The sequence below is a fragment of the Chelmon rostratus genome, chromosome 2, assembly GCF_017976325.1.
Source record: "Chelmon rostratus isolate fCheRos1 chromosome 2, fCheRos1.pri, whole genome shotgun sequence".
NCBI lineage: Eukaryota > Metazoa > Chordata > Actinopteri > Chaetodontiformes > Chaetodontidae > Chelmon > Chelmon rostratus.
Genome location: NC_055659.1, coordinates 28504327 through 28531872, shown reverse-complemented (window position 1 = coordinate 28531872; position 27546 = coordinate 28504327). Strand labels below are relative to the sequence as shown.

The 27546-nt window shown below is 43.3% G+C and overlaps 1 protein-coding gene across 4 annotated transcripts in view; it reads right to left on the bottom strand.

The window, feature by feature from the left end:
- Positions 1-18286, bottom strand: part of fbln2 (fibulin 2) — a 65527-nt gene extending 47241 nt beyond the window's left edge. For 2 of the 4 annotated variants that reach the window (XM_041960236.1, XM_041960263.1), the window contains exons 1-2: positions 18189-18286; positions 13992-15932 (exon numbers count right to left, since the gene is read on the bottom strand). In XM_041960236.1, the coding sequence (XP_041816170.1) occupies positions 13992-15825 (1834 nt within the window). In that variant the 5' untranslated portion in view covers positions 15826-15932; positions 18189-18286. Of the gene's footprint in view, positions 1-13991; positions 15933-18082 lie in introns of all 4 variants that reach the window. The other 2 variants (XM_041960254.1, XM_041960245.1) reach the window with 2 other exon arrangements.
- Positions 18287-27546: the final 9260 nt, after the last annotated feature.

Genomic DNA, 27546 nt, shown 5'->3' with positions numbered 1-27546 from the left:
TTTCTCTCCTGACTGTAATGTTACAGTACGCAGTAACACAAATACTATAATTTTTGCTTGATGTCTGCCACCTCGTCAGTATAATGGAGGTGAATGGACGGCTTTTGGGAAAATCCACAGAATTGAATAAATAGTCCCTATAAAAAATATCTTCTGGACTAGAAGGACTAAAACAATAGCTATTTGCTTGGCAGCAGTAGGTGTGAGTGAGAAAGGGTTTTTTTTTCATAGTTTTGGTGAACTGGCCCTTTAGAGATGACATTCAATTCATGACATTATTTGGAAAAGGTGCAAGAAGTCTCCTTTTTTCTGACTCCTTCAGTGACACAGTGCTCTGGGCCTTAAGCTTCAACATTCAACTGCTTCCGATGTTCTCCTCACAAAACTGTTATTACAAGAGGGCTCGTTGATTAGCTGCAAAAATAACAATCTGTTTCCCTAATTACCTCCACTCCTCGTACTTCTTCTGTACTCAACAGCGGAACCAACTGTTTGTTGAACCGCTCTCACACTTAAGTTCTACGAACACAGAAACAAATGGAGTTTCTGCATGATTAGCTGCTTGATGCTCCATTGTACTGCTGGCAGGCGGCGATGAAAGCAGCGTGACTGGGGTCATAACAAAAGTAGGCAACCCACGCTCATGACCCAGCGATATCTCCACATTAAGAGATAAGGGAAACGACCTCAGTGACAAATGAGGGACCCACTCTGCATCGTCACCCGTTTTAATTCAGATGATTTGCTTCCTGCCAGCGAGCCCCGCGAACAAAACGGCTCTGAAATCGGCAGAGAACAAAGGCAGGAGATAGCGGGCTGAGAGGGGAAAGCTTTCACAGATCCACTTAAGATATGTAGAAGAAAGCCATCAAGCGGAGTTATATGCAAGAAAAATAACACGAGATGAGAATCAATATCATCCATTATTCACCACATCTATGCCAGTTGCTTTTAACGCCAACATCTTAAGAGACACTCTCCCCATTGTTGGGAATAACAATAACAATAAAAAAATCTCTCTGATTTTCCTCCCAGACAGTGGGCAAAGAGCTGAGCTGTATTCCACTCAGAGCCAGGGAAAAACGCTGGAGGCAGTGGAAGCAAAGGAAGTATGTGTTGTTTTGTGCGTCTTACACTCTGCTCAGACAGTACGATACAGTGACACAGATGGGACCAGTCCAAGTTAGGATCAGTGCTTTTTTCTGGGCCACTATGTAAACATTGGCACATCCTTCTAGCTCCTGCACAGATTTGAATCACAAAACCAGCATCGTGCAACTGGAAATCTTCAAGGGCCCATATTTGTACTCATTCATCAGTGCAGTCTATGTGCTCAGCTGCAGGGGATGCAGCATTGTTTTGGTGATTGGGGTCGTCCAGTGGGTCGGGCTGACACGGGGCGTGAGTGTGCAGGGGAGCGGACCTTCATAACCGAGGTATTATCAAGGGACTGCAGGAGGCAAGAACTTCTGAGGCTTGAGGGGGTCACACTGACTTCCCTTTGTGGCCAAGGCAATAACAGAACTGTCCCATCCATCACACGTAAGGCCGCTTTCACACCATGACTTCACATAAGGAAAAAAATGATGCAGGACACCTGAGGGTCTTCCATGTTGGCACCGATTATCAGACGGAGCTTCCATTGGTATCATAAACACCTGGGATTGTGTCCCTGTCCTCTGTTTGCCTTCAAGTTACTGACACCCTGCCTCGGTCATGTCAATACTGTTAGCAGCACGGTTAGAGTGCCTGATGACTTGTGCCTGCTGCTGAGCCTGGGTGACTTCATTTTAACATTTTCCTCTGGATCTTTTGACCTCAATCATCCTCGATCTGGTTAATCTACCAAGAGTAGACCCTGCCTCTATGGAGTCCTATTAAGGACAACACAGACTTCAACGAGGAAGTAACAACTAGGAAAATAAACCAAAAGCAACCCAAAACTTCAGGTGTTAGTCCAGTGGTAAGAAAACGCTAAAAGTAACTTTTATATTTGCAATACTGCAAATGACTTCGAATCCAGAGCAACAACTGTACTCAATTGCTTGTCCTGTGGCTCACTCCCTTTGTCTCGAGGGGAAGAATGAATGAAAGAAAAGACTGATTTAATATTTCTGTTTTTAGCAGCCTAAAACAAAGACCATTTCCCACAAGCCCAAGACCACTGCAAGTTAAAGGTCCCCAGCAAGGTAGATAACAGGTAAAAAGTTGAAAAAATTACATCTGTTGTAACCATGTTGTAATAACCATAACGCTCCCAATCAATTGATCTAAAGGATATCTGAGGCCCCTCCAGCACTGGTTTGTTGTTTGCCATAACGAGACCGACTACATGCAGGTCTAACAGAAATAAACGTATTAACATGTTTGCTAGGTTGTCCTCCTCTCGACCTGTAACAGATAGTAAACCTCAGGAACGTGTATAACTTTAAATGAATGAGATACTGCTGTGAGCTACAGAACATAGCTCAGATTCAACTCTCTATGACAAAGCGGTTTTGAATTAATTTGAGTGATTTGATTTCTTCAACCCATGGAATCACGGAGCATCATAAAGCCCACAAAGCACATAATGCTGCAAATGAAAATCCTCAAAGTCATAGATAGATAGATAGATAGATAGATATACTTTATTTATCCCAAGCTGGGAAATTGCAGTGCAGCAGCAGCATTACACACAGTGAAATAAGTGAAAATAAGACTATAAAGAACAAACTATACATAATAAAAATATAAATATAAAAATAGTGAGTAAATCATCCGAAAATATGTGGATACAATGAAGCTGAAAACAAGAAAACTGCCCCGCGTCAACGTGCAGAAAGAAAGACTGAAATATCTGAAAGGGAAAACAAAATGCTGTGTTGAAGTCATTTCAGATAATGAGAGATGATTACACGACCATCTGGAAGAAGCCGATGTGTGTCGGTTTTGGATGTGTTTGTCGCAGTGTGTTTCGGCTGACATTATTTCAAGTCATTGCAGCAAGTGTCTATTCCTAGAACTGATCACTGCAACGGGCAAACGCTGCTGCTTTCCTCTAAATGTCAGCTTAGTTTGATACGCTGGCTCCCACACAAACACACACTCTGTTACACCTCATGCAATCATCTGTTCTCTAAACCCAGTCCAATTATGGGGTCAGATTTGTTTTCCCACCTTTCCAAGAATAAAGCGGGTATAATAAAATAAATACATATAAAAGTACAAATTGAATCCTTGTCATTTTGGGTCAAATATTAGCCTGTTTGGACATCATACCACCGCATCAGCTATACACAAATCCTTAAAACTGTAATCTGACTGCAACATAGAGAGAGTGAGGAACACCAAACATGTCCTTGTTTGATTTTTCAACTGAACACTGCAAGACCCTGCTGAAGGATCCATTCAAGTCTGTTACTGCTGCACGAGGTGCTGATCAAATCGCTGAAGTATGACGGCAAGTTGGAAATCTCTCCTGCTGAAAAACCAAGGTCAGAACAAAGCACGGAGCCAGACAGCTGAGGACGCACAGAGACTGCTTTTAGACCAGCTTATCGTCTCAGTGTTCAAATACGAGCCCTGTAGGTCTCCTTTAGGAAACCACTGCATTTGTTTTAACTTTTGAGTCTTTAAGTGGAGCCCTGTTCTTTGTCTTTTCAGCCATGGCGGCTAGCGCTACTCATGCTAGCTACCCGATGTTTCCAAACAAGTCCGAAAAAAAACCCCTCATCACCTTCTGTGCGCCAGACGTTTATTCCAAGAAGCACTGACTCACAGTGTGTGTTAAGACGAGAAAACAAAAAAAAGTTTTTTGCATGAACTAATGACAGGAATAAGAAAACGGACTTTCAGCTATGGAAAAATGTCACAGACTACTGTCTTTAATTGCCTCTGAATGAAAACTATTAAAATATTGTGCCTGTCTCAAAATTACCCTTCTCCCTCTCAACCTCCAACACTAATTAATTTGCCATTTTGAGGTAGTCATTATAAATAATCAAATGTGAATGCCCCTCATCAACACTGGTGCTGAAGGAAGCGTTTGGGTGATAAAACCAGCCTTGGCTTCAACTGCAAGCAGCAGAGCCAAGGACAAACTGCGAATGGATTCAGTGGCTCTGACTGTCCTCCATTTGTTGATTTTTGTAATGTAAAAATAGTCCTTTGCAAGTGTTTTAGGGTGACCTTAGTGTGATAATTAGAATTTTTTCATAATTAGAAACTGGAAGTGGAGGCACGCTGAGCCAGGTGCCAGGGCCGTGCTGGGATGGGAGAGTTATAGACGGCATGAGTTTGGCCTGATGACATGGAGCTGATCCAAAAAACTCTGTCTCTCTGAGAGCCATTACAGTGATTAACTCTGCTCGCTCTGCCTCTCTCCATGACTGATCTGCCGAAGCAACTGAAACGCTGCTGAGTGGATGAAGCAGGTCAGGAAGAAACTCTGACAAACAAACATGTTGGAATTTCACTTTGGGTAGCATCACACACAATATATGAAATCACACCGCCATCGCGATCTGTCCCAACACCTACCTTGGCTGAATTTTGTAGGACTGGCCAATAATAACATATTCCCAGTGGAATGAATGCATCAAAGCATCGTAGTTTACAGCATGACACTGGCCCATCCAAAGCACTGCTAGATGTTGCTATGTGAGGCCACATGCTAATTTATACATTTGCAACATTACCATGTAAATATTTACATATTTACATGCTTTGAAAAATGAAAAGATTTTTAAAAACGTTAAGTAAATCAGAAAATGAGGCCAAGCTAAGCATAAAGGGTTAACTAACTAACTTCAGCATTGGCTATGTTTCAACCTGCTAATTTCATGTGTATGAATTTAAAGCTTTTTGTAATGCTTGTTTTAAAGACTGTGGGACTGAAGTACAGCTCTGTCATGAATAGAGGGGATCCAGACAGCGGAATAAACTCACTCTTAACATATCTAACCTAAAGCTAAGTTTAAAGAGAAATCACACAGAAGGAAAACAAAGGAGAAGGAGGTCCCTGGACAAACATCGGGGATCATTGATTGGTCAGCTGAATGTGCTGGTCCTCTCTCTGTGAACACTAAGAAATACTGTCACCTCTCTTTAAGAGACAGGAGGTCAGGTCGGCCCAAAAATGTCATTAGATTTGTCAATTGGCACTTTTTCTAGCGAGAGGTCATAAAAACTGTCAGATCAGCTAAAAAGTCTTTTAGTTTGCAACACCTTCCTTCTCACACTTGCGGTCTTAAGGCTCTCAAGCACTTGGAAACTGTTGACAAGTGTGCACTTGACATGTTGCAGATAGTTTAAGTGTAGCTTTTGGGTGGGATCCTGCACATGACAGTGACATGAAGCACAACACAGCGCGGTGACTCCAGTCTTTCCATGTGGTTTGAATCCCTTCGTGCATTAGCCGGGTGCTTCAGCGTGAGGTGTGATGGAAGCAAGATGAATGTCAGCCAGCATCACGTGGTACAGCATTTCATCAGCTCTCTCATGTTATACATTGCTCAGTTTGTAGCTGTTTGTATGGTAATTCCTTTGAAGAGCTAAATAATATCTGTCACTAATCCAGACATACGGACATGCGTCTTTTAAGCTTTATGCTGCTTGGATACAGTCCAGATTTCAGAACAAAGTCATGTTTTTCTAAAGCGCACAGGCTCACTGTTTGCTATTGTATATCTCAGAGGAAGCAGGGTGATTATCGGTGAGCAGATGGAAACTTTTGTCTTTCATTCAGTGAACACATGCGGACTACCTCATTGCAGGTCTGAGAGAGTCTACCCGATGAGCTCTGTTCACAGACTGAAAGAGACTCTGATGTGAAAACGTGTTTTGTTTCTTTGCAGCGTCGCGGCATGGACAGCCATGAGCAGTCCAGATTGTGGGAGGCGTATTCCATGACCATCCTATCTGTCAGGGCCTAGGAGTGTGACTGGCATTTTGATTGCAGTTTTTCTCAGGAGACTGTCTGGGACCTTGACTCTGGATCACACACAGTGGTCGCATGGGCACACAGGATCCAGCGGGGGTTGTCTTAAGGAAAAAAACATGCTTTCTGCTATGAAAAATTATAGCGGGTCATTTCCTCAGTTGTGTGTCTTGTTGTCTGAAGGTGTAATAACTCATGTTTTAGAGCTCTACAGCAGATGACCATAATAAATCTGGCAGGGTTGTTTATCGATACCAGTGACTCTACAGTTACTTCAGTGGGAGCTGAGATTTCAGGCTTTTCAACACACTTACAGAGTGCACTGTGTATTCAAACAGTCACCAGCTATTAGAGTGTCAAGACACTCCACACAAGTACCAATGCTCAAGCCAAAGAGTCAGTCCCCCAATTATCATAGTGGTAGAAATGCATGTCTCTGTTAGAACTTAGCTGTGATTGACTGTTCGCTAACCATCCGCTTGCAAATGTTAATCAAACTTGGCAACTGCAACACAGCAGGCCTGTCAATAGCAATATGCCTTCTACAAATATTGGAGGGTGGGATCTTTTTCTGTGCCTTTCAAAAGCTAAAAACAGATCAGCATAAGTTCAAAGACTGGATCAAACTCTGCATGTTTTTCATCTTCAACAGAAGCTGAAAACGCTGCAAACTGCAAGCAGGTCGATCATCATCTGGGATGACGTCTTTAGCGTCCACCGCTTTAACGCTGAGCGTGTGGAACTCTGATTAGCCGTGGGGCTACAAAGCCGTCCTGCTTGGTGGAGATCCTGGGCAGACAGGCTCAAATAGTCAAAGCTTGCATCCAAATGCCAGCCCTCTACCTCTCTTGCAGAAGGACAGGAGAAAAAAATGTGTAAAAATGTGTGTGTGACAAATAATTACAACAATCTTAAAATTTGCAAACTCTGCATGTTTTTCATCTTCAACAGAAGCTGAAAACGCTGCAAACTGTAACTAGCTTACTACCTAGAGCAGTGATGGTAATGTAGTGCTTCCAGCTGCTTTGTTCTGTGGGTATGTTCAAAAACGCACTGTGTCGAATTCCCCCAAGGTGTGGGAGGCGGTCCTTGATGCTTTTATATGAGGGGTTAAGTTAATGTTAACAGTCCAGCAACTGCAGCTGAGCAGAAATTTCCAAGTCAACTCTGACTATTCAAAATGAGTCATCAAGAGATATTTTTTACATTTTTCACAAACAATTCAACAGATGTGCAGAGCTATCCAAAAGTGTCTATCACGCTCTCCGTCTCCATTACAGCTAGCTTTTTTCAAACTGTATTTAATGGGATGTCGATAAAAGATGAACGGAAAGATGGAAATTACAAACAGATCAGAGAAAGAAAAGAAACAGAACATCTGCACAAGAACGTAAAAACAAGACAAATGAACAGAATGGGTCACTTATGAGAACTAAAGTGAATCATTTCACTAGATTAGGTAGGGATATTAAAATGGTCTAAATGGTTTGTGGGAGCAAAGCTTATGAGCACATGCAAAAAAATGGTCCATGTCTTCTTAAAACTATCCACAAAGTTTTTCCCATATTACCAAAGTAGAAGACATCTCTAATCCAAGAGTGATGGGGAGGTGGAGCAGGGGATTCCCACGAATCAGGCATCCAGTCAAGAAAGTTACAAAAGCTATAAAAGTTGAATATGACTCCATACTGCAGGCGTGAGGGTGACTCCAAGTAAGCAGCGACTGCAGATGGTCTGACAGAGACAGAGATCATTTGTGAAAGTGTACTAAATATTTCCAACCAAATGCTAAATGCTACGCAGTGAGAGGTATGTCCAAAACACATGGACGCTAGTAGCTGTAGACGGATGACTTGTATCGCAGACAGGATCAAAGTCCCCATGCATTCCCGATGGTTTGACCTTCGCTAAGCGATAGCGGTGAGGGACCTTATGTTGTAGCGAGCTGGTTTAAGCAGAGATGAAGCAGGAGTGACCCTGCCGCAAACACTCATCCCATACCATCATCTTCATTTTCAAAATGTAGTGAGGTAGGATTTAGTGAGTGGATGAAACTATACAAAACAGAGGTCAAGCCCTTCATAGCAGGTAGTGGGGGTCACAAAAGGGTCAACGCTAGCAGCTGCTGGTCAATCAGGAAAACTAGGGTACGCATTTCTAACAAAACTACAAACCCGGAAGTGGCTGAAAACCATGTTTAGGAAGACTAAACTTCTGAGAGTTGTTGGAAAGACTTCAATATCTTACCAGCACATAAATGATTGTTTGGATACCACAAGCATGCCAGGAAGAAAATGGTCTATTTGTTAAAGAAGGGTCAGAGGCCAAATACTGGCTAAATTGTTTCCATATCTTTAGCCTTGATTTAACCGTTGCACTTTTTGAATGGGGGGAGATAAAGATTCGCGGGAGCATGAACAAGAGCAGACAGGCTGGTCTAGAAGAGGAGGACTCCGGTATTATCTATGCTGGGGGAGAATGGGAGGCATCCAGATGAAGCCAGAACTGAATTGCTCCTCTCAAGTTTGAGGCCCAGTAATAAATCCTGGAGAGGTTTTTGGCCTCTGAAGCAAGGCTTTACAGAGTCTTGGAGTCTTCCTGCTGCAGATAAATTAAGACATTAATTTATCAGTCTTGCAAAAGAAGGGCTGAGGAAGAAGAATGGGGAGACATTGGAGGATATTCATTTTAACATGTCTCATCTGGGCCACGAGAGATAAATCTAACAAAGAATAGCGCCCTGTTTTAGCAGCTAACAGAAGAGTGTTCTGTTAGTGTTGTAGTTAGATAATTCTGAGACCAGACTCGGGCTGCTGTCATCCCATGCTGCGCTGTGCATTGTGACACAGCTGAAAAGAGGTGCAGTGATTCAACATGGCGGCTTCTCGGGCCAGCCTGATGACTGGAATCATGATGTCAATCACCACGTCCTCTGCATGGATAATGAGCTGCTGAGGATGCTGACTTTCTGCCATACACTGTACATGGGACATATACATGTACCACAGCTTCAGCCTTTAAGCTTTAGTCTTTGTTAGTCTGATTATTATTGATCTACCCCCTCACTGTTATTATTGTAAAAGTTATCTGCAGTGCCAGACTGGTAAACAAACTAGCAAGTGTACTTTATTTCATGTGCCAGATCCATCAGTGTACTATTTCTTGCCACAGTTATAGAAGCCTACATGCTGCTAATGCTATAAAATTACATAATGTCCCTTCAAAAAGTCCAAAGAAGGGAGCTTTAAGAGATGAAAATGTAAGCCACATACACACCTCAGTCATTCACATTCACAGCCTCTGTCATCATGCCTCATTTATAATGGCATGACCTTTGAAAAGCCACTGCAGAACCGACTCACCTGAGTCCAGAAACAGAGTGAGAAGCAGCTACCTGACAAATTGGTCATTTTCTTTTGACCGGCCAGCCACTGTGACACCCCGACAGACTGCTGTGCATGAGAGCTTATTTCCAGAGACGTCAGACAAAGTGCTGACGTGTTCTAAAGTGAGGCAACGTTAGCGTTAGCATGCTGAAAAATACCTCGCTGGCTTATCACTCACATTTCACACGCTTTGCAGTCACAGCAGTCTACAAAGGGCAGACAGAACACACGTGTATTGATGTCCAAGATATAGAAATTAACATATATATTTGTGTTTTCAACATATAATTATGTCTTCATGAACAACTACCTCATAGGTACACCACTATAGGCATGTTCCAATCCAGCCTGCGTGTCATAGCCTATATAAACATCAGTGTATTGACTCCATCAATGCATGGTGACACATCACTGGTCGTCTCAATTCATACAACGCTCTCACTTTCCAGCTAAGCGCTAATCACCAGATAATGAGGCTGACCAGGTCGCTGGAGCTGGTCAAAGCTACAGGTATTTAAGGTGTTAGATTTTTCTTTTAAAATGTACAAATGAGCGTGGGCACTAGTCTTAGCTAGCTGCTAGCATTAGCATGCAGATAAAGCACCTAGCTGGTTAGCTGATCTTTGAAAACTCGGTTTAGGCCATCAAAGTCGAGTCCTCCCTGGCTAAACTGGTCAAAGAGAGAGAGAGCAGGTCGATCATCATCTGGGATGACGTCTTTAGCGTCCACCGCTTTAACGCTGAGCGTGTGGAACTCTGATTAGCCGTGGGGCTACAAAGCCGTCCTGCTTGGTGGAGATCCTGGGCAGACAGGCTCAAATAGTTAAAGCTTGCATCCAAATGCCAGCCCTCTACCTCTCTTGCAGAAGGACAGGAGAAAAAAATGTGTAAAAATGTGTGTGTGACAAATAATTACAACAATCTTAAAATTTAATTATACAATATTAATATTACTGCACCTCATATAAGAGTTTTGTGCACTTTTTAGGACATGTACCATCATTAACACTGCTTAGAGGTCAGCCCATTGCACAGGATATTCTGAAGGGGTGGGCCCAGAGGGCTCAGTGGATGGACAGAGAAGTCTCAGGGGTCAGGGGACGGTCAAGGAAAAAGGCTGCAATCCACTATGTTCTAGTTTATATAACTCACTGTAGGCAGGAGACAGGTGAAGTACTGCACTGCAAAAAATACCCTTCTGTTAACCGGATCAGACAAGGTATTATATAGGTTAGGTAAGTATTTTCAACAAAATCTCCTTTCTTTTCATGGGAAAAAACCTGCTCTCACCTGGGATTTTTTAACACGTGTCAGTTTGTTCATGCACTGAAGACTATATGTCGTGGCACAGAGCTGGGAACTGAACCCTGCAGTCTGTTGCACCGGCTGAACATAAGCTTGATTGTATGTAAAGTCAACACTCACTGCTGTGTTGTAGCTAGTTAGTTTCACAGTAACCTCACCATTTCAACTCATGCCACGAGAGCCCATTTTTTACATGGTACACTGACACTGACTGACTGAATCTTGCACATTGCAAATATTCCTTCAACTTAATACTGTGAACATCCAACAGCCAATATTTTGCACATTGCTGCATAAAAGCTTTTTCATTTAAATAACTGGAATATAAAACAAGTTGTTTTTATTGTTTTATATCTTTTTCGTGCTATTGTCAATTTTCTTTTTTCTCAATTTTGTTCTTTTTGACTTGCAGTACTTGCTTTCATCTTTCTTTATATTTTCTCATACAACTTTTGTGACGCACCAATACAACAAGATAAATTCCTTGTATGTGAAAACCTACTTCACAATAAATTGATTCTGATAGGATGTAAGAGAAAGACACTACTAATGAAATAAAGTAAGAATATTTTCATTTGCATCTATGTAACAAATGATGCCTAAAATGACATTATTCTCATTAATGTCAGGTAGGAATGTGAAATAATACACATGTATAAAGGCAAAAAATTAATTTTAGTGAGACTTTTAAAAAGAGAAAGATTCAAATGCCAAAAGGCAACAAGATATATTTCTATCGGATAACATGCAAGACAAACTTCCTTTCATCTTCAAAAAGATTACCACAAAGACAATGTTATAGAAAAATTGGGCCTCTTGTGTCAGATGTTAAAGAGTTGCCAAATCCTGTGTGCTTTGCTGGTGTTATCCAGAGATGATAAACTTCATTATCAGCAGCCTGGAGAGAGGCCCTGCCTGGTCCTCCCCTCTATCTCCACTATAAGATTGTGAGCAGACACCTGTCTTTGGTCCAGGGCGTTTCTATCTGGAGGAAGCACTTTATCTGGAATAAAGGCACCCTGCCACCCCAACAGATAACTCCTCCTCAGCTTATCCTCCTGCCTGTGCTACAGAGGACACAGCAATGTGTCATTTTCAGGAAGAAACTTTGGGAGCAGGTCGTGATCCACCAGCCAGTCCACTGCACACCAGTCCCCCCTTATTACCATGAATCAATGTGCAAATGGCCTTAGAATTAATCAAATGTGGCAAGCAGTGATTATGTAATTACATTATCTTATCGTAAGATTAATTAAGACCAGCCTCCTAATAGTTGTAGATGAGGAAGTGGCTCGTTTCATCATCCACATGCTCTATTTAAAGAGCAAATGTGTTGAGTGTATATGTGTCACATTATGTCATTTTAGTGGGGAGAGAAGTTTATACAGCTTATTAATGTGCACACTATATTTACAAACGCAGTGTTTACTGCATGATTATTGCATTGCATTACATTATACTGTACAGGTATTTCTGATATTGTGCTCAGTCCCTGTATTAGTCTCCAGTGCAGCTACAGTGTGGAGTCTAACTCTGTATATCTAATCCCTCCAGGACACCAACATCTGGATCTGCAACTGCCTCATGCTGCACACACCTCTGACTTTTGACTTTTCAAAGCCATTTCATTTGCATCAGAAACGGATCAAATAACTCGGACGTCCAGCTATAAAGTGCGTTGACCTGCTAAACCATTTCAACCCAATCTTCAAATCGTGGGTTATGACGCTTTAAGCTAAATAAAAGTCCTTCGTGCTTCGCTCTATCATCAGTTTATATAACACACACTGGGATTTCATCCATACATGAGAGCTTTGACATTTGCTGTTTTGAAAAAATGTACAGGAACAGATGTGTTTCACTTCTCCACTTCCTTTGAAGTAAATGGAAGAACTATATGTTTTGCATAAGCTATGAGATACAGACTGAAAAGAGTCTCCTCACAGTGCCACCAAAGCACCAGCTACACTGTTTGATGGACACTACAACCACCTCGGGATACTACAAAATACACTAATATACTGCATAGTCTGTAAATCTTCCAAATGAAAACTTTTAAATCTAAGACACACCTCTGAAATAAAAGTATCTGAAGGCTGGAGGCCAGTGAGAATTTATGAGCAAATCCAGATTCTCCAGCTCCCGTGTCTGATCCCTGTGGGAGAGCTGAGGCAACGTGCAGTAAAACAGTGGCGAGGCCTTGTTTGCCGGGTGAGGGATGGCGGTGACTGCTACGAGACTGCTGTGAGAGGATGTTCGCCGCGGGAGGAGTGTTTGACTCCCTGCTCCAGACAGACCCTGGGCTCACTATTTATGTTCCCGGTCAGACACCTGGGGACCGGCGAGCGTCTCCACTCCTTCCATGCGCTCATGACATATGGCTTGGCTTGGTATTTAGAAAGGGCCAGAGAAAGGGAGCTTTGTTCTGTGAGGACAATGCTGTACAGCTAAACATTAGGAAGACCGACTTTTAAGTGTTTTATGTTCGATTAAAAATGGGGCGCTAAATGCTGGACTGCTGAAAGAATTCTCAGAACTTAAGCAATATAATAAAGGTTTATGAAGTGCTAAAGAAAAATGTTCTGTTTTGTTTCAGTCGCACCACTTTCATTAACATAGGATCCAGCAGCAGAACTTCGTACACGTTATTTTTTCAGTAAAATGTCCACGATTAACCTTTCCAGAAATACTGTATACAAGAGGAGGAGACAAGATTACATAGTGTAGCAAGCAGCAGTGGCTGACACATTAACTGCTGCTTCCCACCAAAGAGGGTGGTGGAACAAGAGGTGAGTGGGCCCGGGGCGATATATGACGATACAAGTCGTCTGACGGTCAAAAAACAACTATATTACGATCTAGCGTTTATTTCATTGTATTACAAAGCACAACATTTTTGGGAGGATGCAGGCAGGAAACTTGCATGGAGGTTACACAAACAAACATGGAGGACAGTGGACATGAGACAGAACGGGGTAATTAAGAACAGAAGACTCCCCAAGACAAAATGAGAAGTTCGTACATAAAAGAGGAGCTAAATCTGTCAAGGACATGGTTTAGGTAGGAAAAGTCTGACATGGACAATCAATCTATCAAAATTACCTTTTTAGATTTTAGAGATTCAGATTTTACATTTTGCTACACGCTTAATTATGAGATTTTGCTCGTGTTGCACAGCCCTGCAGGGGCAGCTGTTTGTATTATTTCAAGATCCCAATATCACAGTCATGAAGGCTGTTTAAGTTGTAATGTGGTGAATACAAACAGATCAGATCAGTCAAACACTAACTCAAATAAAAAGCACAGCCCAACCATCGCTGGATGATTGAGAACAATGTCACAGTATGATGGCCTGTGTGTGAAAGCATCTTTTGACTTACCTCCATCAGGCTTGGCGAGAAAGACAGGATGATCTCTCCTCCCCACCTCTTCCTCTGTCACCTCTTCCTTCACCTCTTCGTGGTCTTCGCTGTGAAGGTTAAACAGCTCCTGACCCAGCTTTCTGCCGGCCTCGCTCTTATCCGGCGTGAACCTTGCTGGCGGCTGGGTGGTGGTGGCAATGAAATGGACCCCGGGGGTCGTCAGGTATTCAGGCCACCTGTGGAAGCTGGTGCTGAGCTCGGGTGTGGTCTTTTTGTAGCTGCTGGTTGGATCCCTGCTCTCTGACTCCTCATGGCTTCTCTCTTGTTGTGCTGACTCTATCTCGTAGGGTACATCGACACCTTCAGGCCCAGTGACACTACGAAATGCTACTATTTCTTCCTCCTCCTCTTTCTCTTCCTCATCCACCCCTTCCTCACTGTCTGGTGCCACTGTCCCCTGTGATTCTTTCTGAACATGTGAACTTGCCTGGGGGTGGACTGGACTCTCTGTGCTTCTCAGCATGTACAGTGGAAAGTTCACTCTATCTGAATGCCTCTGCTGACTGTCTTGACTGTCTGCACCTGCCACTGGATGACTCACGTCGATCTGACTCACCGAACCTCTTGGTGTCACACTACCTGATGCATTTTGGTGATGTGTCTTAGACTCAGAGCCTCTCTGATGATGAACTGCACTCTCTGAAACCTTAGGTGGATACTCGGGGTGTTTTTCACTCCCTAATGCTTGGTTTTGTGGAAACATGACACTATCTGAACTTTTGAGAACATGCAATGGATTCTCAAGATCTGTCTGTGTACTAAGATCACTGAATGTGACACTTCGTGCACTTGTTAGATCCCGTGAGGGCTGCCAAGAAGTAGTGGCGTTCTTGGTCATGTGTGGCCTGACAGTACTCTGCTCTACTCTCAGAGGACTTTCTGTGTCGTCCTCTCTGTCTGCAGGATGGCCATGAACTCCGTATCGCTCTCTCAGCTCCAGCTTGCTTCGTCTGCCAAAGCTCTGCAGGGCAGAGGTTCTGTCAGAGCCTCGGGACACAGAGATGACCTTGCTGGAGGAGGACTGGGTGGGGAAGACCACAGGTTGAGGGTGGTTCTCTGGAGAGTCTGTAGGGTAATCATAATCTTCTGGTTCCGCCTTATCCAAGGGTGACAACTTGAAGAGAGGAAGGTTTCCATTAGGAAGAAGGCGATAGGGTGTGGATAACTGATCCACGCGGCCCTCTTGGTCAAACCTGTAGGGGTGACTGTTGCCCCTGCCGTCCTCCTCTGTTGATGCAGCTAACATTGGTTTCTGGACCTTCTGCAGATCACAGTCTGGCACAGGGTAACACATTAGCTTCCCCCCATCATTGGGGCAGTGGCAGACCCGGCAGTTGTCAATGTGGAAGGAGTGTCCGGCCTCATACTTTTGCCCATCATAAACACATCCTACGCGTTCACACTGCATGCAGCCATCTGCAGGCTCAGAAGCCTCGATGCAGTTTGGTGGCATATCCGGACAGCTGATGAAGTGGCAGCTGATCCGGCCCCCTCCTGCGGGGCAGGAGCACTCTGTACTGCCATAGTCAACAAAGTAGGAGTCCCCCTCAGGCACCTTGCCATTCTTGAATCCAGCGTTGATGCAATCATAGTATTGGTATCCCTCGCATGTGCATCCTTTTTGCAGGCATGAAGCGCAACAGGTGCCACTCTCCAGCACCTCTTCAATGCAGTTGTCCAGCTGGGGACAGTCCACACCGGTGCAGTCACGCTGGCACAAGCAGACACTCAAGTAGAGGAAGAGAAATGTAAACCTCAGCAGCGTTACTTCAGCTACTACAAGACCGGCCATGGCACCAGGTGGACGTACGACAATCAAAGGAGATCAGGTATCGTCCTCAGGCTGTAGAGTGTCTTCAAGGATTCTGGCACATTCTGCCTTTGTGAACCAACTCTGCTCTGCAAGAAAGAGGAGAAATAGAGACAGGCACGCAGACACAGGCTTATTTCTCAAAATGAAAGCAGACCAACATCTGGCTTCATAGTTGAGCTCACGAGAGTCCAATTTTTACAGCCTCATAGTTGTCCTGACATTATGGCTACGCACTCCTCATTAACATCAGCTGCAGCGCAGTGTTTGGAATCATTATGCAGGCTGTCATGATGAAACTTGGAACCTTCCCAAGTCTCATATTTCTACCCCGTCCCTGATTATCTGCATGAGAAAAATTGCCGTAACAGCCTCGCATCGCAATCAACCCTAAAGTCTAACTGCTGAACATAGAGACTTCATAATGCTTCAGCGGTTGAGTGTGCTGGAAATTGATTACACTTTATGGAAAGTACATTCTCTGAAGTAATTAGCGGAGTGGAGACCAAAGCGCAAAGTCTTCTTTGACTAATGATTCTTGTTCCAAATGATGCATTTAATAAGCTTCAGACTCAAAGTGACTGCTTTCACACAGCTCCACACTGGAGTCGGTTCATTAGTTCATTTCAGTGAAACGCAGAAATCAAACAACCAAAATCATCCAGTCTTTTGTTAGTTTTGTGAGACAGAAGCAACGACATAATCAAAGCTCCTAAACTGACACAAGTCCCTTTTGCTCCACACTGTGACACAATTTAAAACACTAACATTTTCCTCTCTGTCAAAATATATCTGCACAGATCTGATATATCACCAAAGACACTGAGCACGGTTTCCCATGGCAATGGATGCTGACTGTGTTGCTTGGCTGATGTTCATGAAGTATCTCTGAGGTGCTGAATTTAACACTGATTTGTCACATATGGTGCTGTCAGAAGTGTGAAAATATGCTCTAAATAAGGACAGTTTTTCACATCATCTGAGAATGACTTTCACAGCTGGGGAGCAGTTAACACATTTTACTCAGAGGTGTATCACATTAAGAACTGCTTTTGTTATCTTTGCTATGCCTTATGTCATAAAAAGAAGCCAAACAAATCAACAACTTGACACCCTGTTCTTAAAAAATGTTCTGTGACTGTGGGAGCGACACAGAGGTAAACAAATGATTTTGTTTGGCATCAACCGTCTCATGTTTCAGGTTTTCACAACCAGCAGACTGAACTTCCTTGGCATGTCAGAAAGTACATGCAAAACAATCGTGTGTGGTTATTAAAGCCCTCGGTCTGAAGCTTCTCAGACCACTCTCAGGCTGGTTTTCATATTTCATTCCATACAGTGTCAGGGCCAAGCAGTTTGAACCACAAAATACATCGCATGAAGCAGAGAAAAAGAAGAGGAGTTGAGTAATTTGGCATGTCTTGCTCTACACTTTCAGAGCTGAAGTTTCTGCCACAGCCCTCGTGGGGGGGGGGGCAAGTCTGAGCCAGCCACCACCCCAAAGGTGCTCTTCCACTGAACTGAGCTTATTTCTAGCCTGAGGATCAGTGAGTCCTGTCAGTGGACGTGACATGCAGTGTGACTGTATGAGGCAAGGCTGCAGAAGAAGGCAAAGTGAGTGTGTATGCAGGCGGTGTTTCCCAGAGCAGCCAGAGATGGGGGGGGGGGGGTTCCTCCTTTTCTCTCTGCCTGCATGCACACACACACACTCAGCTGATCACTCAACAATCCCTAATGCCCAACAGCTCTGCCAACTCTGCTCACTGGTGAAAAAGAAAAGAACTTCTCAGAAAGCTGCTCTGCACCTTTGTAAAACAAAACACGATCTAACTTTTTGTGGAACACATGTGGACAGATCAGTACATACAGTGGCACATTAAAGACACAATAAACTACAACTAAACTCGCTTTAAACGCATGATAATGTATTGTAGGCACTCTGTAACGACACGAACAGTACATCAACTTTTCTGTGAAGTGTACTGAAGTCGCGCATTTGTCGCACCTGTATGCTGTTAGCAGAAAGAAGGTTCAGGCTGTGAGCAACAGATTAGACGAAACGGACTGAAGCAGAGTCAGTCTTGTGCACAAACCGCACTGCAACCTGTCACCTGTCTCCACCTGGTAACTGGACAAAGTGATATGGAGCACCGGCTGCAGGGCTGCGGTCAGTGCGCACGATGAGTTCTCAATGGAAGGAAAGTTAGAAGAAAACTAACAAATCCTCAGACGGTCTTACCACAACATCCGCGGATGAAACTGTGTGAGCAGGCGGACAGGGTGTCGGTAAAAAGCCGCGGACGCTTTGACGGTTTAACGAGTTTGCAGACGCCGGTTTGTGTTACCTTGTCGTGACGGGCTGATGGGCTGGAGAGCCGCCGGCTGCCGGTCCTCCGAGCGCCGCAAGTGTGAACCTTTTGACCATCGCGGCGCTGCCGGGACCAGGCGGGCAGGCAGGCGGAGGGGGAGGTGCGAAAACTTTGCCCAGCTGGAGACTCCAGAGGAGAACCGGTCTGCAGGCAGGGCCGCTGTTACACCCACCAAATACTGTAGGCCCCCTCAGCAGAGTCTGACTGGACACACAGTGGCCCACAGGATCAGGTAAAGATGGGGAGCTTTCTTTACCTGTAAAGTTTGTAATGTAAAGATAATTCATCTTAAGAAAACAAAATATATATATATAAATAAATAAATACACATGTCGGTTCGAGCACTGACCTTGGCAGTCTACATGTCGAAGTATCCTTGTGCAAGATCCTGAACCCCAAATTGCTCCTGATGCTGTGCATCTGTGTGTGAGTGTGTTAATGCTCCTGATGAGCAGGTGGCCTAGCTACCATTGTGTGAATGGGTAAATGCAGGCTTGTGTAGTTTCCTACACCTATAGTGTTAGTGTTTAAACCTAACCAAACTGTGTCAGAAAACCTAAAACAATAAGTGTACTAAGTCTGCAAACAACAACAAACAAAGTTCCCAAAGCCCAGCGTCCTGGGTCAAAGTCCTGTACTTGGTCCAGTCATTCACTATGACTTGTTCCCTTTGTGACATTGTCACTTTTTGGTCAGTTGTAGTGATGGTGCTGGAGCAACATTAAATATGATGTTGTAGGAACAACACCAGCACGGTGATATCAGATAAACCCCCAGCCACACACACCTCAAGGTCAGTAAATTGTGAGACCAACCAGAACTGCTGTGTCATTCACAACATTTTGGGAAAAGCTTGGATTTGGGGAATCTGGGGGGGATGCACTTGATACCTGTTAATTGTACGTGTTTGCTACACAAAAAGCTTTATGGATAATGGAATAATGATCCTACTCTGATACCTGCCCATTAAGAATGCAGCTATATCTCAGCTGTTTTCTCCGCACACATATAAAATGAAATGTTGTGGTTTACAGACAGTTATATGTTGTAACTAAACAGTGAAGTCAACACTGCCTGGAAATGTCTGCTCTTTACCAACAGTAAAAACCAAATTCAAAAGAGACTTGTGAAACTTCCATAGACTGGTGCTGTAACCGGAAAAGGCAGAAGTAATGCTTGTCTTGGGGCAACCAATACTTCCAAATACTGAAGAGTTCCAGTATTGACTGCTGGAAGAACGCAACTGCCCTCTGGATAGAATGAAAAGTCATAGAGAATAATGATGATAACAATATATATGTTTATATATAATAATGTTTTGTTGAAAGTAATTGGCTGCCACAACTCTTTTTTAACAGGTCTGGTTACAGCATGTAACTCCCTGTAACACATTTTAGAAATTGTGTGTGTACACACTTCTTTTCTTCTTATTTCACATACAACAATGTGGTCAAGTAATTTGAACTCACATAAGGTTTATATCTGTCCAAAAGGTAAGATAAGATGGCTTGAGGTTATGATTCCACTTTATTTGTGCTCTCACATTTATCTTATTCTAGTTTATCGTCATTTTGTACAAGCAGATTCACTGTACTGCTGCACTCTCTCATATTTCCTTTAGAACCAGGTTGTTGGCCCCCTGGGTAAACTTAAGCTGCTGTCCACGGCTGTGTTTTAAGGATCTTGCACATACCTCTTAAATGGAAGGCCGTAACCTTGGCTAAACAAGAACCTTGCGCTTACATCATCACTCATGCGGCTGCCTGTCAGTGTCCTGCCAGTTGCAGTCCATGCATGACACGAGGCCATAGGCTATCACAGCTACACACTCACAAAAAACAAGGCTCCTTCAGACTCAGGCTTGTTTTTGATTATCTGTTTGATCCCTACTCCCTGGAGAGAGACAGACGTATGTCATGCCAGTGAGTATGTCTTTGAGTTCACATGTGGTAAAGAAATTATCCATCCTCAGTTCATTTTCATTTACTTTCCTCTTTTGGAGGGAGCATGATCCTGCTAGAGCAAATGGCAGAACACTAAGTAACTTTACAACTTGAGCTCAATCTTGTGTCCCGACACCCCTTCCTTTATTTGAAGCTGCCCCTTTGGAGGGCATCGTAAATCTGGCCCAACACGTCACGTCTGAGTTCAAAGAGTGTAGGGAGTGCCGGTGTTGTTTGGCGTAAAATGTGGCATGCTCCATGTTTGAAAGGACTCATCACTCATCATGTTGGAGCACAGTGACCTGATCAGCAGTCTGGACCCCTCCCGTAAGGTCCTAACTAGGAGCTGACGGGGCCTTGGGTGAAGTGGTGGTCGGTGCTGTGATAAACAGATCGGCTCTGATCGCAGACCACGACCACTGCCAGTGGAGTGGGCCAGCTTTCAACTAGAGATGAGAGATGAGGTAAAACAATAGAGAGGACTCACATTCACAGCGTTCAGGCTGGGTCAGTGGAAGGACACGTCATAACGTATATGTAGGCTTCCATTTTTTCATTTAATCTGCAGTACTGTGGGCCAGCTGCCTTATTTTTCACATATAAAAATATACTTGGCTGTGACAGCGCGGCTCCCCGGAGTTAAGCGCTGTTTTGTCTGAAGTCGCACAAATGACACAGTGTAGGATAACAAGATCAGAGAGGGGTTGCCATGGTGCAGTGAACAAACTCGGATTTTGCATGCGCGTAACAGGATCAGGCTCAGCCCTGCTATAAAACACTGAGTGGGACTTGACAACGCATGGGTGAGATTTGTGGAATCCCAGTGTGATCTCTGGGGAAAGCCGTCAAACAGAGAGAAGGCTTTGAAATAGCCGGGGGGGGGGCCTCAGGGAGTCAGGCTTCATGTGTGGGGTCAGCGGGGAGCATCTTGCTCAAGACTTCCTCTTGTACGGTTTATTGAAGAAAGGCTTGGCGGGGGACTCACAAATGGCTTTGACATCATCTCTGGGGCCATTTTGAGTACCACTTGGAAACTGGCTGCAAGTAACGTATTCGTACTGTACACACCGTGAGCGACACATGCTGTAATTGTGTGAGGGCTGCTCAGGGTGAGTATCAGTTCAGTACATTTGGAAGAAAATTCTACAGAAAAAGAAAAAACAGTCTCAAGATAACTTTTGTTTCTAGTTTTGGCTCAACATTTCGATGTTATCACTGTCCTCTCCAAACCAGCTGCAGCTTGAGGAAAGCGGGACCATGGGCAAGATGTACTCAGTGATACTCACCTGATACATTTGAGCAGCTGGAATGAATGTTTGGCTCCCAAATAAAGTTTTCGAAGTACACACTGTAAGATTCAGTTTTAATGCTTTATGAATTTATTTCAGAGGTTATGTGCCAGGAGGTTATTATGCCATCTTTCCAAGTCTCCAAAGAGAAAACATGCCCTATAAATTAGAAAAAATATAAAGTGGGAATGGCTAATTTATAGATTAGGTCCTCAGAGTTCTGCAGATGTACTGTAGGCATCAGGATACAGATTTTCTGGCCAGACTCGACCGCTTTCTTTTTAAAAAAATGTAATTTACTTTATTAATCCCACGACTGGAGAAATTACTCTCTGCATTTCACCCATCACTGTTGAAGAAACACACACACATGCAACATGCAGTGAACACACACAGGAGCAGTGTGTTGCAATCAAGCGCCCGGGAAGCATATTGGGGGATTAAGTGCCTTACTCAAGGGCACATCAGTCAGCTAATGGAGGGGGAGGGAAAAATCCACCACACCCAAATTTTGTCTGCCAGTCCGGTGGGGAAATCAAACCGGCAACCTTCTGATCATAAGCCACTTATCTTTCCTCTTTGGGGCATGACCCTACACTTTGTCCATGGCAGTAAACTGACACAACTGCGTTCAACTACGTTTGTATTCCTTGTTGCTATGTTTGTTTTTTACCTCTGAGTGTGGCAGTTCATTCTTGAGCTTTGGGTTTACGTACGTACACACCTCTCCCCAACTCTGCGGCAGGAAGGCGCAGGGAGAGGGGGTGTCGTACACCATCTGACGATACAGCAAGCACTTCATTTGAAGCATACTGAGGCCTTCATTGCAAAAGACATACATTTCTTTGTCCTGTCATTTCATGTGTTTGCATGCCTCCTGTTGACTAACTAGCTATTATCTGCTTAAGCTTTTCTATATCCTTGTTTTGTTTTTTTAGACTGTAAATGTTGAACTTTTGCCAGAACAACACACAAAAGGCAGGAGGGGACACATTAGCCACCTAATGATGCAGGCACCTCATTACAGGGGGTCACAAGTCACATACAACATGCCACCGCCATCTGCTGAGCGGTTCACACACAGGTCACCAATGTCCTGTTTGGCTGCAGCTGAAATGATTATCATGCAAATGATCTGCACATCCTGTCTTTTACATATGTATCAGCTGTGCTGTTTAAAAGCAGGACAGGGCTTATAAAGCACCGTGTTAGGTGGTTGTATCTTAATGCAACGTACGGCTCTGCTGGTGTCTCAACTTATGAATTTTGGTTGTTTTTGAATTTAATCGTGAGAGGAAATCAACTACAGGCAAACACAATAACACAATAAAGATATTTAATTTCTGGAGTGGTCTTGATTCAGTCAGTGTGTTGCTGGCTAAAACTTTTGGTGAATAAATGCATGAAATTACTTCCAGACTAACCATATTCAGACGTTAATGTGTATTGAAAGGATAAATAGAATATTTCTGGAACACTGGCTGACTGGGAGAATAAAAGGTTTGGAAATATCTGCCTCTCTGCGAACGACAGCGATATGTGCCAGCATGTTGCAATTAGCTTCTGGCACCAGTTCAACTGCAAATTCTTATTTCCTGCAGAACTAAGGACACTGCATATCCTCTGGGTTTACGATATACAGGAAAGTTGAATACCTGGTCAAAGTTTCCGTGCAGAATCACTGATTCTTTCTACTGACAGCACAGAAACACACTTGCTTCTGCAAAATCTATTTTTTGTCTCTAATGCAGTGCTCCACAGACTTGAAGGAGTGACCGTCACATGGGTCCGCAGGGTTATGTGAGAGATCCTGCGCAGATTTGCAGGACAAAAGTGAACTCTGAAGAAGGGAAGTGGGAGGTGTCGTGCTCTGGAATCTCCATTAGTCCAGCACTGTAGGGGACAGAACAGCCCTGCCCCGTGTCACTGATTCTCTTAACACTGGGTCGGGTAACCAAGGGCCCTTTTAAAAGCAACTGCAAAGCACACAGTCAGTGGACTGTTTTATAAAAACAGTATGTGCTGAAATCAAGACTTTAAAAGACTTAGGAGAACCTTACATAGACCCTAACACATTCTGTGTTCTAGCTGTATTCGCCTCAACACTCATATAACACTCTACCAGAGAATGGGCTGCATAAGGCCCAAGTTAAATCAAAACCGTTACCTGAGCAGATAAACAAAGCTTTATGCCTTGATACTTTTGTGGCCCTCAGGTTGTTGTGTTATACTGAAAGGAATGAAACTTCCCAGTTGGATTAATTAACAGTGACTCACCAAACCAAATGTGAACCAGCTCGGTTGAATACAACTCGCCAAATTGGGCAAACGAGCGTCACAATGCTCTTGTCAGTGTTTGTCAGCGTGTCAGCTTCTCTCAGTTGCTGGCTGACCTGTCTTGTTTGGCAGCACAGTATGTTTGGAGGGAGCAGGGCAAACAAGGAGCGGGGCACTGACAGACATGTGCTCTGACTGCTGCCTGTGCCAGTCAACAGGATGCTAGAGACTTTTATCTTCAGTGCACTAATCGAGATTAATAGCATGTTATTGACTGCTGAGGAATAAAAAAAATGACAGGGAATTATGCGTTTAGCAATTATGCATTCCTTTCCCATTACACAGTCACTGGATCCATTGTCAATGCAGCTTTAAAGCATTTCTCAGCAAAAGCAGCACAAAGTTTACGGTTTCTATGTGTGACTCATGTTTTTTACATTATTTTAAATTGTCTGTGAATTTCTTTGGAGCCTATGTTACAACACATTTCTCGTATGCTCATGTGCATAGAAAAAGAAACATCCTTTAGCTGATATAATTTCTACATGATGCAGTCACTGTTGTTAGGCAGGGGTTCTTTTCCCCAGAACAACTATTTAAAGAGGAGATTTCGTTTCAAATTCATGAAGCTGGCATATCTGAATCGACATTTATCTCTGTACCATGTCAGTTTAAGGCATCCTGCATGTCTGAAAAGCGGAGGTCATGGAGTGTGTGACCCTGTCTTATCTAAAAACTTTGTTCCACCTGGATTTCAGCTTAAAAAAAAGGATGTTTCTTTATATTAGCGATTGTTTTGTTGAATGCAACTATTCACACCCATTCAGTTAATCAGCTTCTGATTTCATGAAATATGCATGGACTACCAGCAGGTGCTCGGCAGGGAGCTTTGGTTTCCAGGGGATGTTGCTCGATGCGGAGGAGGCATCCAAATTACGCATTGCCCCAAATTGGCTCCCTGTGTCTTCAGCGTTCTACGCTGCAGGAGAAACTCGGTCGTGGCATTACAGCTCCAAAGTTTCACCGTGTGAAACTCTGAAATCAAGAGCTACACATTACCACAAATGTTCCATCACCCCTTTAACCCCAGTGGTTCTGAAGGCTGCCTGCAGCACAGATTCAATGGCATGTGTTGACAGGAAGATGCATTCCTGTCATGAGCTGATGAATAGAGCCTCAGGTAAAGTGAATGTCCACAGCCTCTGTTGTCATCTCCCTTTGTGGCGACAGGAGCCAGCAGACAAAGGTACACTTTTAAACAGGGAAAACAACAACAACAACACCTGAATTAGAGTCAGCTGTTCCTTCTCTCTGCTAAATTTCTGGCTGCAAAAACAAACAACACCACTGCAACCCTTTACCTTGAATTAAAAGGAAGATGTGCAAAAAGTTATTTCTGTTGGACAAGCTCTGTTAATGTCAGATATTTTCCTGTCTGCTTTGGGAAATTCCTCCCCACATTTTTCAAAATCCTCATCCATTTTTTTTAAAATCTGTACTTTACAGGTAATGCATGTGAACATCAACATTATTCAGAAGTAACAACGATTTGCTTAAAGTGGTTGAAGCTCACATGTGAAAAAAACATAAAGCTGTGCCATTTTGGCTCATTTATAAAGAACTGTGCCAGCATGTCTTTTTCTCCCAATATTTAACAGCATTATTACAGCTATTCAAATGAGTAGCCCTTGAACTCTGCAAATGTCAACTCAATCAACAGTCACACTGAATGTCGACAGTGCACCGTTGTTTTATGCAGCCCCTGATGCCTTTTGAAAAAGCAGTGATTGTGTATAAAGTAGGACAATGGATCTCTTCCCATATGGTCAGCAGAGCCACACCAGGCAGCCTCAAAGCACTACACCTCTGTCCGCCAGAGAGGATCCAGCAGGAACTACAGGGAGAAGCCGGAACATATCCTCTTAAAACTGCCATTGTTCTCGTCAAGGGTCATGTTATTACACCACCATGTGATGTTGCATCACTTTCTTTCTAGGCAGCACAACACAGAGTCCCCAAAGAGGTATTGGGAAGTATTCTGCATGTCCTTTTTCTCAAACTGTTTGGGAATGCATGGTGCATGCAAGATTGGAGTCTTTCAATGAAACCCAATGGGCCACATCGGTTCTACCTGACTGCTCCCATAGGTCGGCCTTGGTCTGTGTTTGGCTTAATGATGTGTGAAATTCGCATAGCTGTCCCGAGTCATCCCAGATGAACAAAAGTGCCGTAGCCGACAAACTGGCTGTGAGATGCCTGCAGAAAAACATATGTCTGACTGTGCTAATTCCTTTACATTTAAAGAATTTGCGTGATGCATGTAAATTCAAAGCATGTTGATGTATGTATTTGCTGCAGGATATTCAAACATGATGATAGAAAAGGCTTTTAGATGACATAATGGAACCCCAGGCAGCCATATTGAAAGTCTTCAGCTGTGAGGCACTGAAACACAGAACATCTGCTTGTGTGTGGAAATGGACTGAATCTCTGGTGCCTCAGCAGGATTCGATGGATGTGACAGAGTCTTGTTCTGGTGTTTAGAGAAAGCTCAGTGAAGCTAATAATACACCAGCCATTTCTATGGACATCAGCAAGTTAACAATATAATCATCTGACCAACGCTATCACGATCATTTCTGAGGAAGCAAATTGTCAGGTCAGTTCCCCAAAATAACAGAAAACAACATATATTTCTACTTACCTCCAGCAGAATTGAGGTATGCAGATCATTTTAGTGTTATGCATCCAGGTTTTGAGATATCCACCTCTAAAAATGTATGCATTCCCGTCCAAGCCTCTGAAACTGGCTTCACATAAAATATTCAACACTAAATGTGAAACATTAAAAGTTTAAGTTTGCAATAAAAAAAAAGAATCTGGGGTATTATTTATTAAGCCAGTTTAAATGCTTTATCAGGACTGTGTGGGTATGGTTTGTACAGACTTAATTACCGTGGCATCTCCCAGGCAACATGAGAACACAACCCACCGAATGTTCAGGGTCGGGAGGGAAACAGATTCACATAACAATCATGATTCTTATTATCTATAATTCAGAACTGATTCACAGATTCCAAAAGTTGTAAGTTGTTAATAATGCTGTGTTGAAGGAATAAAAAGGCTGTGAAGGCACAGTGTACACAGTGTAATCCTCATAACCCAGACTTATCTGAGTTCATCTTTAATGAGGGCAAGAGTTTGGTCAGATTTAATGAAAATAATTATCTTTGTAAGACAAAGGTGAAGTGTTTTGTGAAAACGTACAATGTTAGCAGGGTGGAGCACTGAAATCAGACACAAGCCAGCCAACCAAACGCACACTGCACCACTTTACAAAACCTCGAGTCAACTCCTGTCTCAGAACTTGTCTCAGTTTTTTTCCTGTTTGGTCAGACAGTGACCTTCATCAAGACTAATTAGTTTAACTGCCAGTTATGTCCCACATTGCATTTCAGTGGCCTATAAACATGACTGAGTGGTTTGGCACAAAGCGCACCGGAGGAAGAGGCAGAAAATAGTGCCCCCTCGGCTATTTAGAGAATTGATGTTGAATCAAGAGTCAGTTCTGATTTGAACACTTTCATCAAGAACTGTCATCAGAGTTTGATTAACAAACTTGTTGCTAAATTCTGAGGCTGCTCCACTTCAAACCAGGAACATAGACCAAACACAAATACAGAAAACCTCTCATGAGAAAACTGTTTGAATGGGTTTCGTTTTTCTTGTCATTCTTAAATAACAATGTCCCATTTAGTCTGGATAATCAACAGACTGTGGACAGATTTCATTCGGGACTATTTCTCTCAGAGAAAGTAGTTCAAA